Here is a 15,364-nt window from a genome sequence, read left to right on the forward strand (position 1 = left end):
TCATCTCCAACACATCCAGTTCCATATTGGATTAAATTGTGCCTTGTCACATCTCTTTTGATAAAACATACATTGAACATGTGAGTAGAATATCAAAATGATGCATGCATATAACCTGTCAAACTTTTAGCAACACATGTCAAGGATGAACAACTGATCTTGTTGTTCTCATGGTGTTAACATTCAATTATACAGAAAATTTATCCATCATTTAGGCCTGAAGTTGTATACTCATAGCAATCTAGAGTTGCAGACCAAACACTTTCGGAATGTCAGGTAGAGTGATACAGCTATTGATGGATGTGAAATAAATAAACAACTGTGCATCTGTACGAATATATTCGTGTGATGACGTGTATTCAATAAACTGTTGAAACTTTTTCAAACAAACGTTTACACAAGTGATTAATTAGAATTTCCTGGAAGTTGGGCCATACGATTTTGCTTTAAAGTATGAAAAAAGAAATGATTTTTATGGAAAGCTGTCGAAAAAGTGAAAGTATTTGTAATTATTTTAATGAGACTGTGTTTTTTTCTTGACTGTATCCTGTATTTTCAACCAAATCGTTTAATTTTGTCCAAAAGGCTGAAAATAAAAGGCTTACAGTCAAATAACTTTTGGCCTGTTTGATTGAAGTAGTTTAGTCGTTAGTTCACAAACCTTAGATCTGTTGGAACGCCATTGATGACAACAAGTTAACTTTTGAATGCGTTTAACATTGACAGATATACAACTATACACGTCTTTTAAGATAATGAATAGTATGACACTCAGATAATTGTACTGTTCGACCTAATTCTGAAATGTTATCAAGGCAATGGCAAATGCCAATGTAATGCAAGTTTTACCCTAATCATCAACTTAGATATCAACACTACAGTTAGTAACTTTAGCATTTCTTATTTCAGGCTACTCATATTTAATTACTCATTTAATGACCCTGAGTATGTTCAATGTCTTGAGTTTCTGTTGCGTTTTCTATCAATCGAAAGTCTTCTTCGGAATAACTTTTTTAATAAATGGACCCTCTTGCATTGACAGCGTATATTATATGTGTCCTGTAGTACCATACAGAAAAAATCATGAAACGTCAAATATGCTAAAAGTATTGATCAACTTTCGGTAATCAATCTAAAAGTAAGACTGAAATCCAGAAAAACGCGCACACACACACACACACACGCACACGCACACGCACACACACACACACACACACACGCACATCATTAGCTTACAGTATTATGAAATATAATATTTTCTGATGAAATTTGACATAGTTGGACAAATAACACTGTTAATAGTATCCAATTGTAACGGCGATGGCATGGAAACCACTGTGCACACGTAGACTTTTGGCATTGTATGTCATTGATTGTAATAGAATACTCCCAGTTATAAAGATATACGTAGTTCACAGTTTCCTGTACACCAACATAAGTGCTTGACATGTCATATATCATGAAATAAGTACATGTTGTATACGTAATATAAGTTTTCGAATTTGATATAAATAAGCTAATATTTTCTTCATAAGCAACAGCTTCTTATTACAATAGCAGTATATGCAAGAACAAAATCAGGCCATGTTTCATTTTTTGTATTTAATTCCTCTTGTTGGAGTGTAATGACCACCACTGACCATTGTTTACTATTATGAATTTACATAAGGTTTAACGAAATGGTGCTGACAGGAAGTAATATGTAATGTCCATTTTCAAACATAGTTACTGTATTGTTAATTTACGAATTGGTTTTTGACGTTTCTGACATAATTGGTTGTTTCCGGGTGATCATAACGCGTTGATGATATATGTCGTGACAGTGCAGTATTTCAGTTGGTGTTTCCACTACGAAACTGGTTTCATTGACCTTTCAATGGCGTTAACACCAACTTGATAATTGATAACGATGACTTAAGGCCTATGTTATCACTGTGTGTTGTATTGTGAAGCTGTGTTGCTCACTTTTATGGTTTAAGCTTTGAACGATGTACCCCTCAATATGCTAATTGTTTTTGTATGACTGCTGTGACCGTAGTCAAAAATGACTTATCATGTTTCCCAGTCGGCGGAGCAACCTCAAAAGCATATTATAGAAATAATGAAAGGATTTGCAGAGCTTTTTATTTAGCAAATGCAAAAGGACTATGTAGGTTAAAACTTTTTTGTCCTTGATAATGATACCTTAACATACCGTCTGTAGAAATATTTTAAGCGAACAATACCGTTCAAAGAAGTGTTCATTCATTTTAGGTTAATCTCACGTAACAGAATATAAACTAAACTAGAAAAAAAAACAGATATGCGCTATCAAAGGGAATAAAAGACCCTGAAGTTGATATGGGAATTTTTTTGAGACACCTTATTTTGGATGTGCCTCGTTGAGCGAAAAAAGACAACCGCCTGGTAGTGCTACGACAAAAACTTTCACACGACATATGTGGCTTTTATAGCTTTGCTACATTTATTCTTTCTTAAATGTCCAGATAAAGATAAAGTGATAATCTGTAAGTCCGTTAAAAACTAAGATGGTGTCCACTTTATAGGAAGCTCATGATGATGTGATCATTAAAGACCTCAAATAAGTCACATGCTCTTTGGCTGAGAGTCGGACGCCCATACCGTTGGTTCAACTCTGCGTTTGAATGTCTTATGCTTCGGCATTCATATCGTCCCTAAGATAAAGTTTAACATTTGAGCGCTCATCTATTTACTCTCGTGTGTTCACAAAGTTAAGTGTCGCTTGTCGCCATTTCCTGTCTTCCATTACCACATTTCACCTATTTTTTAACTCATCTCGTGCATTTGTACAAGGTCAAATTCACTGGAGGCCATAAACATTGTTCCATTCTTGTACTTTCACGAGTTTTCGATATCACTTGTTTAAAAGTAACAAATGTTAGTGTGAGTCTAGTGAATTCAGAAGCAGTTTCAATGCAGCTACCCTTACATGTATCAATACACTTTTCTTTCATTATTTATACGAAAATCTACAGAAACAAATCCAGATGTTCAAACATAAACCCCGTTATTATTTTTTTGGAAACAATTGGATGCAGGAACCAAATAAGTATAATGCTGTTATATGTCGAAATTAAACAGAGTTAACAAAGATCATTGAAGTGAAAATAGATTTAATTCTTAGAAACAAAAGCCTATTAGAGTTTCAGAAAGGATCTACAACGAATATAACACGTCTGCCGCCAATACAAAAATTTGGCCCTAACCTGAACACACAAAACACACATAAAGCATGCGTGTTATATAAAAAACAATGTTTGTTAATTAACACAATTACAAGAAAGATATGCATGCAATACACTTCATTATAGCAAAATCATGTTTTGGTCAATTGGTTTTGGCTTCATACTGTCTGAAAGTGTGTGAGATTATAGTGGTGAAATCGATTTTCGGACAGAGATTTTACTTAGGTATCAGCCATTAAATAATGCTGATGATCCACATGTATCTTAAAATGTTTTGTGTTTGTTTATGAACATAAAAATGGACAGTTTTATGATTTATTTATGGATTACGAGTGGTTTTTGAGATGTAATAAAATTATGTAATTTGTTAGCTTAGGAAATATCAAGACACTTCATAAATGTAATACGTCTTCAAATCATCATATGACGTAGTGATTAGAAATGCGATCGCAATAAAGTGCTCATGGTAAGTACATGTATGTGAAACGCGAAGTTCGTACATCAAACGTGTATTCTGAACCGTCGGAAATACACAAATAATTGGTTGACCGTGGCCATCAATCGAAGTTCTACCATCCACAATACTTATCGAATTGGTTGACCTGGGTCATGAAATGATATCTGCTCGACCATTTGAAATATATTATAATGTCATTGACCATGGTCGTAGATCGTAGGTTGACCATACCATATGGCAAACATTAAAATTCGGTTGACCTGGGTCGTTAATCGTACCTCAATCAAAAAAAACTAATGAAATATTTGGTTGACTTCATTAGTTTACTATTAATTTATCGATCATAGCACTCTTTTAAATACTTTGGTCGGTACAAACATCAGCATATTCACACTCGCAATTCGAGCCGTGTGTGAACGTATCTTTAAAATTGTAAGACAACTTAAGAAGGGATAAATAATATCTTTGTAAATAAGCTCAAATAATCTGTAATTCTATACAGTCTCTACGATAACTATACGTTTATTCAATGTGCTATAATTCAAATGGTTGCTAAATTCGCATATGCACACTTGTTGTTACAGAGGCTGTTCTTAAATCGCCATATAAACATCACCAAAGTAGAGAGCTACAGTGTAAACACAGGCAAGACACATGACATTTGTAAACTAATTACGTACATAACATAGTTGTTATTACCATCAACAATGTTTAAGAAACGCAATTAACCCTGTCACTCTGTCATGTTGAAGGTAACTAAGGCATTTTTGCTAAAATCTTCTACATCATAGTAATTGTTATTGTGATGTTTATAAAATGATTTTGATATATTGAGTCGCATGTTCTCCCTAAGGGTGTGCAACAAATGTGTGATAAGATGAGAAAATCCTTGTGTTTAAACAAGTGATGGTAGCCTTAACTGGACACTCGGCTTTCTATAAAATGCTATCAATGTTGTGTTGTAAACATGTTTGTCTGCAGAAATATTACAAAATGCTAGTAGCGTTATAATTGAGATAATAAACAATGATATAACCTTGCCTTTAGGTATGTTTGAACACACTTACAAAACAGAGCGAACACATAATGCAGAGGGTGCGTAATGTACGTGATATAGCAGTGCAAAAAGACTCGATCACCTGACATATTCATGTCAATTTTATGCCAAGACTTATAATATAAAACTCCTCTAATATTAAAATGTTTTAAACCCCAATAGATATTTCCTCGTGATTAAAGCATTTTTAGTTTTTAAAGTTTGAACAGACTTTCTTTCCAAATAAAATCTTATGTTCTTTACCATTTGTTTACATTTTATTTTCGATAAAAGCAAAGATACCTTTCTGAAACATGCATAATGAATAATAATTTGTTTAAACGTCTCAACATACTCGTACAAAGTTTGCTCTCAAATTTAATAACAGACAAAACATGGGCAAATAATGAGACACAAATTGAATTTAAGCGGCAATAATAATCACTTCTGTGTAAACACGTAAACAATTTATTATGCAAATGATGGTACATCCATTTCACCTAAAGATGATAATTACTTTTAGTATAAATAAATAGCTCAAGTTTCAATGTTAAAGATATGTCAATAAATTTTATCTTCATTTTATTTACTTGAGCATATTTGTTCTGTCTCAAATTATTAATTGAAAATTCTTAACCTACAAAGCAATTTTGAGTGGTTGACAGGTTCGTTTATGTTATGTTTTCATAAAAATATAGTCATTATGCTAACCTTTACAATGTTACTTGCATTTATATTAAGCCATTAATTTACGTTCTTGTATTCATTGTATTGCTTTCATTCAAAATTTAAATTTTGAGTTATCATTAAATTACCCCCATGACATATATTTTACTTCTCTAAACTGATAATTTGAAATCCTTGAAGGAACAAAATATGATATGATATACTTACATATTACCATATCATTGATATATGTGAAAAAGCTTGTTCAAATTCGCCAGGCTAACATTAAAACAATTTAATCGACAAATCAATTTCATTGTGAAGATTAAACAGCATTAGTACGCCTTCCTTCTCTGGACACCTTCCCTCCTCCTCAACTCCCTCCGACTAAATAATGCTGCAGCTTGTTCATCTCCATGTCATTTGCAATCGCAGATATCTTTCCAGAAAAAGCTACAATTGTTATTAGTAGAACAAAGCACCTCTTTCGATTTAACAACTTACTTACAGTTGATGCAATTGTCTGTTATCAGTCAAAGTGCCAACGCAAACCGATATACAGCTTACGAATTAATCGAAAAATTGTTTAGCTTCCTATGTAAGTCCTTCATATACCTTAAGTTTGGGTTTGACAACATTATAATATTTGTTAGAGCCCACCGAAAGCGGCGTCTCATTGGTTATGCTCTCATGCAGCATTTTCCAAGTACTCATTGTCTTGATCTGCTTTATTTTCTAATGCACGTTAATTGGGTAAGCCGCAGATCTACTTTGGATTTTTCGCCAGTCTGTATGAAATCGTCGGTTTTCTTTCAAATTCCTCTAAAAAATACTTGTACACGTGGAACACCTGTATAATTATAATAGGCCGGTATTATAAATTACGGGGTCAGTAGGTGAATCGATATGAGAATACGGGGCAAATGAAACCATTCGATCGAGCCCCAATATGGTTTCTTGCTCCCCGTATTTCCCATATCGGGTCACCTACTAACCCAGTAACGTATATATCACGTCGACAACCTGTCTACATGTTGACATGTTGTATAAATTCATCGGAATATTCATCGGAATCGGAAAATAGACGCCATTTTGGTACGACATAAATTTGGTGACCATATATTGACCAGTTCTGGACCAATTTCGTTGCGTCATTTATTTTGTATCTTAATCTACTTTCCACATCATGCAATTAGTTTCGTAACAGAAGCACAATGACCCCCGCAGATCGGGCATGCTATTGCAGTTATCAAGATAAAGGTAATTTGCTTATCAGTATAATTAGATAACATGTATCAACTAGAAAATAGGGCAAGTTACTTTGCTAGGAGTAGAATAACAGAATATATTTTGGTACTGCATCTGTTCAATTGTTAGGACTGCGAAGGAACCATGTGTCGTAAGCGACTAGATACATCAGTAAGTAAGAGTCATTGCGTTGTACACAACGATGTCAATGTTATGTAAGTTTGTGGATTTATTTTTGCAATTGTATCATCTGGTGTCTAGTCCTTTTAAAGTGACACTCTTATTTAAAATGAATGTTTACAAATGTATAACAAACATAAATTTTAGTGATAAACCTTTAACTTCTACTAAATAGTGCATTTATGGAAAATATCAATTGCAGGTAACAATATTGTGCCCGTGTATTAAATGGCGGAAAACGCATAAAAATTAAATGATTGGTGAGTAATAAAAGGTTTACAGAGATCAATTATCGCCTCATCCCGAAGAAATACTGTGTTTGCGGCACCTTTCAAGTTAAGCACGGCATCCTTCGTAAGAACCATTGTTTTTGATACTTTTTCATCCTTTTCAGTCAATGAAAGGAATGGTATTAATTGGGGTAGATATAATTTGGAAGAAAAAGTGCATCTTAAAAGTTATTTATACAATTATTATATTAATAGAATGTTACCCTGACGACAGGCTTATCAGACTAAATCATGAGGAAAATATGTTTGTGCCAGTTTTTGTCATACAGAATACAGTAATATAATGAAAACTGGACGGATAATACAGTACAATGTCCAAAAAAGCGCTTTTGTTTTTTAGACACAATACACTGAAACTATGCATCTGTCCATTAAATCACGACTTATGATTGTGTTGTGTTTTGGTGGCAAGGGTTCGCGATGGTTCGTCATGTCAGTTGGTTATTAAGCATCATGCGGAATAGAAATACAGCGTTTACTATGAACTAGACAAATATAGAACCTATAACACTAATATATCATCTCTCTATTCCACTATGCGCCAACATGAGTGCCCCGGGTTAAAAGGTTAAACAATTGATTCATAGTTCGTTAAATGCTGCTGCTGTTTGCAATCTGCAGAGCGGCTATTTCATGACAATATTATCGGTATATCTAGTTTCTATATTAAAAAACAACATCCAAGTATTGCATTTATCAACCCATTCGGTAGTACTGCCTTCACTAGCTGTGGACAGCAAATAGAAAACAACGGCAACAAATGCGTTCTGCCTTCGATAACTACAAACGGTTTGAAGTAAAAGAAATATAATACTACCAATTTACTGAGAAAGGGTGTCATATGCAAGTGTTCGTTACAGTTGCCAGTTATACGTATACTGTATTACATGAGAACGTTCTCATGAATTCTATCTTATAGCATGCTATCTGCATTTGCAATTGCACCGAATAACATCTTCTTCATAACAGAAGCACAATGACCCCCAAACGTCGAGCACGATAATGCGTTCATTAAGATAATAGTGATTCGCATAATTAGTTGATAGGTATCTGCTTGCATTCAGACGAAGTTTCTTTGTGGACCATGGTGGTATGACACGTGTCAATTGGTTCAACCTATTTTCATATTTACGCAGTTTGATCTGTTTATGTGTATTTATCTGTTGATGTTGATGATGATGTCTTGCACAAGTCAAGGTCAAGGTTCGTCCACAACACGTTCATTTGACTACTTATGATTGCGTTTCTCCCAGAGCCTTATTTTTTTAAGAATATCGGTCGTTTATAATGTTCGACTCGTATTTCAAATTGTATCATAAATGCAAACATACGGAACGATTTCTAAAATATTATTGTTAAGCATGCTTTCCGAGTCTAATCAAGTCTAATATTCGTACATCATATTCGTCCAAAATGCCCAATTGAATGTTGATGGTAAACATACATGTAGACAGCCCATGTGCTTTCGTACATTTCGAAAACGTGCTTGAAATACGAGCAATTGACAAATTACAAAACTCTCACCTTATAAGCCAGAAATACGTTAATTAAATTTTCGTTCTTGTTTCCCGACAAGAATAAATACTTAAATTGGTTTAACGAATTTAAATATATGTGTACGTTTAAAAAGATCTAAAGCAAGGCCAGTTTCCTCAGAAGTTTTCAAACCATATCATCTAAATTTGCATTGACAAGTAAAAAATATAGTATGAGTCTGTAATTAAACTTTTCATGATATAAGTCACGGAGAAACGGTTGTAAAAAACCCAAATCATATATCACGACAAGGTACTATTATTAAAGGCTTTCCATGCAGAATATGTGCAGAATTTGTAGACATGTAAATATACTGTTAACTCAATCTCCAAGTAACATACGAACGTATAAAATTCCCAATGCTATATTGTGAATCCTTACATATCTTAATACAATAGTTATAGACAACAATATATACAACAGTTTTATAATATAGTTATTTAAAATAAAAGCTATAATACTGATTTTGGAGTGCTTAAGAAAAACAATAAAACCCAGACATACTTATTTCCAATAATTTAATGCAATTCATAAGTAAATAAGTTATTGACAAATAAAACATGTTTAACACCTTTTAATATGGATTAGAACTTCTATTTATTTGTTAACCAATTCCTTTTTTACGAAGATTTCACAATGTAGTTCGCCTCTTTTAATTGATACAAACGGAAGCTGATTTCGAGACATCATTTCGGTAGAACAGATCTGACAAAACAATGTTACAAGGTTCACTTAATTAACCAATATTTGCTTTAAAATATGCGTTATAAAAGTGTTTTTGTTTTAACTCAACCTTGTACATTTACATACTATAAGTCAATATCCGTCTACTTCATATATCACGCCTCCAACATGACGCAACGCCATTGATCCAGGACTGGTCACGTGGTGACCCCATATTTTGCCATATTTGGCCACCAAATTTATGTCATACTAAAATGGTGTCTATTTTCCGATTTCGCTGAATATTCCGATGAATAAATGAAATATTTAAACATTTAAATAGGTTGTTGACGTGATATATACGTTACGGGGGTAGTAGGTGACCCGATATGGGATATACGGGGCGCAGGAAAACATATTCGGGTTCGAGCTTCGATCTCAACCGATATGGTTTCCTTTGCCCCGTATATCCCATATCGGGTCACCTACTAACCCCGTAACTTATAATATTGGCAGGACCTGTGCACTTTCGCCATATCTAAAGAATACGCTTCTTGGAAGTTTAACAGTTTTCGATTTTTCAGGCATGTCCATCCATCTGTGCCTCGAGTGTTTTCATGTGCTCGGTGAGCACGGACAGGACAGTTGCGAGGGTGGCTCTCCATGCGTTCAATGTGAACTCATCGACTTCTTGAACGTCTCCGACAAACGTCGTGAATAGCGAGAACGCGTCCTGGAAGTGGAGAACAAAGATTGAAGAACATAGCATGGGTTACTAACCACCTGCCTAATGTTAACTTTTTGTTGTCAACCTCCTGAACGTGCCCGGCAAACGTCGTAAGCATGGAAATTGCAAAACATGTCTTGAATTGAAGCTTTTAAGTGAGGTATTTAATCTGAGTGACGTTTACACAAGACTAAACCAGTTGGAAAGGTTGAACGTAAATGATAGCGGTTTAAAAGACCTTTTGCTTTAATTTACAGAATCAAAGCAAAATAATCATGTTAATTGGACAATTCCTTCATCTAGATATATGCACGATAAATCATATTAATTTTGTTGTTGTCTAAGTTTGCTTTAGTAAATTTATCTGATTTACAAACAATATATTCTTTTTAGCCCGTTTGTTTACCAAATTAAGCCTGTACGCAAACTGAGCTGGGACAAAATGTCAGCGACGTCATAACTTCACTTAGGAAAGTTTGTCAGACCAACTACATTAAACGTCAGTTTATATCGTTTTTTAGTGAAAGATCGTAATATATTTCACATAGTCATGAAAAAAAGTAAACATATCACTTATGATCACGCCAATCGTGAAATATATATAAAAACCAAGTTTCACGTGATAAATGATACCATACCAAGTCGCACATGGTAAATTATACCATACCAAGTTGCATATGATAACTGATACAATACCAAGTTGCACACGGTAAATTATACCATACCAAGTTGCACATTATAAATGATACCATACCAAGTCGCACATGGTATATGAAACCATACCAAGTTGCATATTATAACTGATATACCAAATTGCACACGGTAAATTATACCATACCAAGTTGCACATTGTAAATGAAACCATACCAAGTTTCACGTGATATATGATACAATACCAAGTCGCACATGGTTAAGTTAACCACACAAAGTTGCACATGGTAAATGATACCATACCAAGTTGCATATGGTAAATGATTTCATACCAAGTCGCACATGGTAAATGAAACCATACCAAGTTGCACGCGTTAAATGATGCCATACCAAGTTTCACGTGATAAATTATGCCATACCAAGGTGCACATGGTAAATGAAACCATACCAAATTGCACATGGTAAATGATATCATACAAATTTTCACGTGATAAATGATACCATACCAAGTCGCACATGGTAAATGAAACCAGACCAAGTTGCACACGGTAAATGATACCACACAAAGTTGCACACGGTAAATTATACCATACCATGTTGGACATGGTAAATGATATCATACTAAGTTGCATATGGTAAATGATATAATACCAAGTCCCACACGGTAATTGATACCATACATAGTTGCACATGGTAAATGATACCATACCAACTCGCACACGGTAAATGATACCATACCAAGTTGCATATGGTAAGTGATATCATACTAAGTTTCATTTTGTAAATGATGCCATACCAAGTTGCATATGGTAAATGATACCATACCAAGTCGCACACGGTAAATGATATCATACCAAGTTGCACATGGTAAATGATACCATACTTAGTGTTGCATATGGTAAATGATATCATACTAAGTTGCATATGGTAAATGATATCATACTAAGTTGCATATGGTAAATGATATCATACTTAGTTGCATATGATAAATGATATCATACTAAGTTGCATATGGTAAATGATATCATACTAAGTTGCATATTTGAAATGATATCATACCATACCAAGTTGCATATGGTAAATGATATCATACTAAGTTGCATATGGTAAATGATATAATACTAAGTTGCATATGGTAAATGATATCATACTAAGATGCATATGTTAAATGAAACCAAGGTCTTTATGGCAGCGATGTAAAATTTTATGCAATTAGATTTTAAAGTAAAGTTCATTGTTTGATTTTCGTGATATAGAGTTTGAAAATAACGATCCTAAGATGGCGTATATTTGATTTGTGATGACGTTTTTTCCGACATGTTAATGCAGTCTCCTGTTGTACCTAGTATTTATATATCACCAATAAATTCTGCATTTTGCAATAAAAGACATCGTAAAGAGTGTACTTGTAAAATCTACGTCACATTACTTAAATGGAAAGTCAATTTATTGCCAACTCGTTTAAACCTTTCGAAAATAGATTATATAATTTATGTGCGTTTAACCTTGAAGAAATGTAAACACAGTGCTACAAAAATGTTTCATCATTGCTTTTCGCTGCAAGTCTTAATTGGAGTCGGATTAAACATTTATGTTTAAATAAATTATGTCAAGCAATATCAAGAATTGAACTTACTTCAAACTGTTTTGGTGTTATGTTTCTCCTGAAGTGATTCTCTGTGACTTTATGAATGAGGATCACAAGGCAGTCAATATCGTCTAAGTTATCTATAAATGAGCTGACGCTGTGTTTGAAGTTGATTGCATGTGCTCGTAGCTTTGAGGAGGCCTTCAATGCATCTTGGTCAAGGCCGTCCAGAGTCTTAAAATATGCCCGTATGTTTGGGAACGTCGTAAACAATCTGAAGTGCAAAATGTATTAAACTATTGATTTGCCACAGAATATAAAGAAAGACGTACCAAAGAGTACAAAACACTTTGTTGGTCGAGTTAAGAACACAAAATACAAACGCTCCATACATAATATCCTAAAGCGATTGATTAAAACAAAAGTTAAGCTAGGAATGTGTATGAAGTTAACAACACTTATCAAACATTTTAAGCACCATACTTTCAATATGGAACGCGTTGAATGTGCCCAGAGTAAATTATATAGATCATTATATATAACCAGGCACCGCCAAGTCATACAAGCGCCTTAGATTGTTGTTCGAAAGTAATCACATTCATGTACATCAAAGTTTTATTATACGACCTGAAGAGAGTAAGAAAATTCTTCCATTTTAAGCATTCTTTTATGTGATTGTAATGATACTGCGTTTCAGCAATCTATTGTCTGATTTGTGCCCGTGCATTAACTGCAATCAATATTCTTACCAGTCGTCAATACATTTTAATATAATGCACTAAATTATTTTTTCTCTTATCAGGTCGATGTGTCAATCCACAGTCTAACATGTATTCCATAAACATCCTGACCTGAAAAAGAATTCCACACCGTTGGTTTTCCAGGTGGAGACCATTTTTGCCCAACTCTCTCGGACGGCCGTCTTCTTTCGCTCTGTGAGGCATGTCCCGGGTTCGGGGATGTCACCCATTCTTCCCTGTGGTTATATCAATCTGGAATCAAGAAATATATATAGCATATAAAACTGCAATCGAATATAAATAGAAGTAAATGCCTCCCAATATTGCCCCATTCACTGAAATGTCAGTTTTTTAGACCTGAACGGTAAAAGGTGTCTTTCTGTACCTCTTGACCGCATTTCTTTAAATACCAATTGTGACATATTGCTATTGCACGTTTCAGAGTTGTGTGGAGAGCTTCCCGCTCGGTAGGGGGCTGCGATGTATTGATAAGAAGTGCGGAATGACGCACATAATACTTTTTTTTTCTTATTATATATTTGACATGCAATACGACTACGTGACTCTTGTCAAGGATTTTGATGGGAGGACATGAAGACCTTCATTGATCTCAGGAAATGTTGCAGTAATTGTTTCAACAGGGCTTGTGAAACCGTGTGCACATACTATTAAATTGTAGTTTAAACAATGCATACAGCTATTTTCATTTGTCAAATCGATCAAACGTTTAGTTCACAAGCACAAAACTAAACATCATTTATAATATCAATACAAACTACTTTAAGCCGCATTTTTCTAAAATCAATGCCTTTTATCTTATCAAAATAGATATACATTAATCTCATATTACTGTCGACCATGCCTGGTGGATGAAGAATTCGGATGTTGTACCCGAGAAGGGGTTTATGGTGATTAGCTTCCTTTAAAACTTTAAACGCAAGAGTGTTAGGAAAGCGCTATTTAAAAAGAATTTGAAATTATGTTGGCATTTACAGGCAATTTGGTTGAACAGTATATTATTTTATAATTTTATATCATAGAAAATTTTACTTTTGAAATCATTTGCTACATAAATGAATTGCATTTACAAGTCTGTGACATTGCCTATTAAATAAGGTAAATTATGTAAATTTCTAAATAAATTAAACTTAATAGTAACACATATAAGGGTTTGAAAGTTGAACTTATTCAGGTTATTTTGTTAAATCTGTACTTTAAGACTTTTGAAATACCACATTCGAACACTGAACTTCACACTGCTTAATATATTATCTAACAAAACATATGCTGATCACTTTAACAAAAGTACTTGCAAATTCAGAATGTGATCTTATGCGGACAAGAAATAAAATGGCATTGATACGTGCAGTCTCTGTAATCAATTCGATTTCAATAAAAAAGTACAAAGTATTTTTTTTATATTTTATATAAATATTTTTTTCATTTAATTTGAAGATAAAACCAGACATTTGTTTTTGTTATATGCTTTTTTCATCTTTTTGCTCTCCTCTAAAATATGCAAGAGACAAACTTAATAATTTGTTTTTTTCAGTACTTAAACATTGAAACGTAATATATAGAATGACAAAATGAAAACTAATGATCAACAACTTACGTTTTTAAGACACTTGGTTTATTTCTAAACTACATCCAAACAAATACATCATTTTCAACTTGAAACACTCTTCATTACTTCTCTAGCTTTCAATAACAAATTCATTTGCCTTTCGCAGACCTACAGTTTGTACTTGACATGCTCATTTTACACACCACCCACCAAGACTTTTTTTATCTGAATGTATATTAACTATAGTGCACAATTTACAAGAGGTCGGAGTCGGGTGTTATAAATTAGAAAAGAAAAGTAAATAACGTTTAAGTTTATTAAATAGAACTGAGGAAGCTAGTGCTTGATTAAAGTAGTGAAAATAGATAATAGATATGCTTATTTAGCTATGTTGGTTTAAAAGCAGAGAGAGGCATGCGTTTGAATAAACAGCTCATGATTTTGACGAAGTCAAAACGTAGGCATACATGCAGATATTTATAAATGATAACAATGTGCAATTAGAAATAAACTGCCATTTTGGTCGAATTAGATTAATTTAATTAATTTGTTTGAAACAAGTACTTGATGCACGACTAGCACAATGATCAATATAAGTTAATAATTAGGCATACCCTTCATAGGTCAAAGTTTTCTTGTAATCACAGTCAAAGAAACTGTTTATGTATATAATACTATATAAACAAATTGTTATTGTAATGTGACTGAAATATATAATAAGCAAGCGATGCTCGGTTTAGAATGGCCCACAAATGAGAGTTATTATCCCAAACATGCCCCACAATGTCCCTGTAGATAAGCACAAGAAA

The 15,364-nt window shown here is 33.7% G+C and overlaps 1 protein-coding gene across 3 annotated transcripts in view; it reads right to left on the bottom strand.

Annotated features, from left to right (window-relative positions):
• Nucleotides 1-9,711: 9,711 nt before the first annotated feature.
• LOC128216571 (hemoglobin-3-like) overlaps nt 9,712-15,364 on the bottom strand; it is a 28,109-nt gene continuing 22,456 nt past the window's right edge. For 2 of the 3 annotated variants that reach the window (XM_052923172.1, XM_052923173.1), the window contains exons 2-4: nt 13,100-13,240; nt 12,297-12,522; nt 9,712-10,015 (exon numbers count right to left, since the gene is read on the bottom strand). In XM_052923172.1, coding sequence (XP_052779132.1) covers nt 9,863-10,015; nt 12,297-12,522; nt 13,100-13,218 — 498 coding nt within the window. In that variant the 5' untranslated portion in view covers nt 13,219-13,240 and the 3' untranslated portion in view covers nt 9,712-9,862. Of the gene's footprint in view, nt 10,016-12,296; nt 12,523-13,099; nt 13,241-14,603; nt 14,701-15,364 lie in introns of those variants that run through there. The other variant, XM_052923171.1, reaches the window with a different exon arrangement.

Source organism: Mya arenaria, chromosome 14 (genome assembly GCF_026914265.1).
Source record: "Mya arenaria isolate MELC-2E11 chromosome 14, ASM2691426v1".
NCBI lineage: Eukaryota > Metazoa > Mollusca > Bivalvia > Myida > Myidae > Mya > Mya arenaria.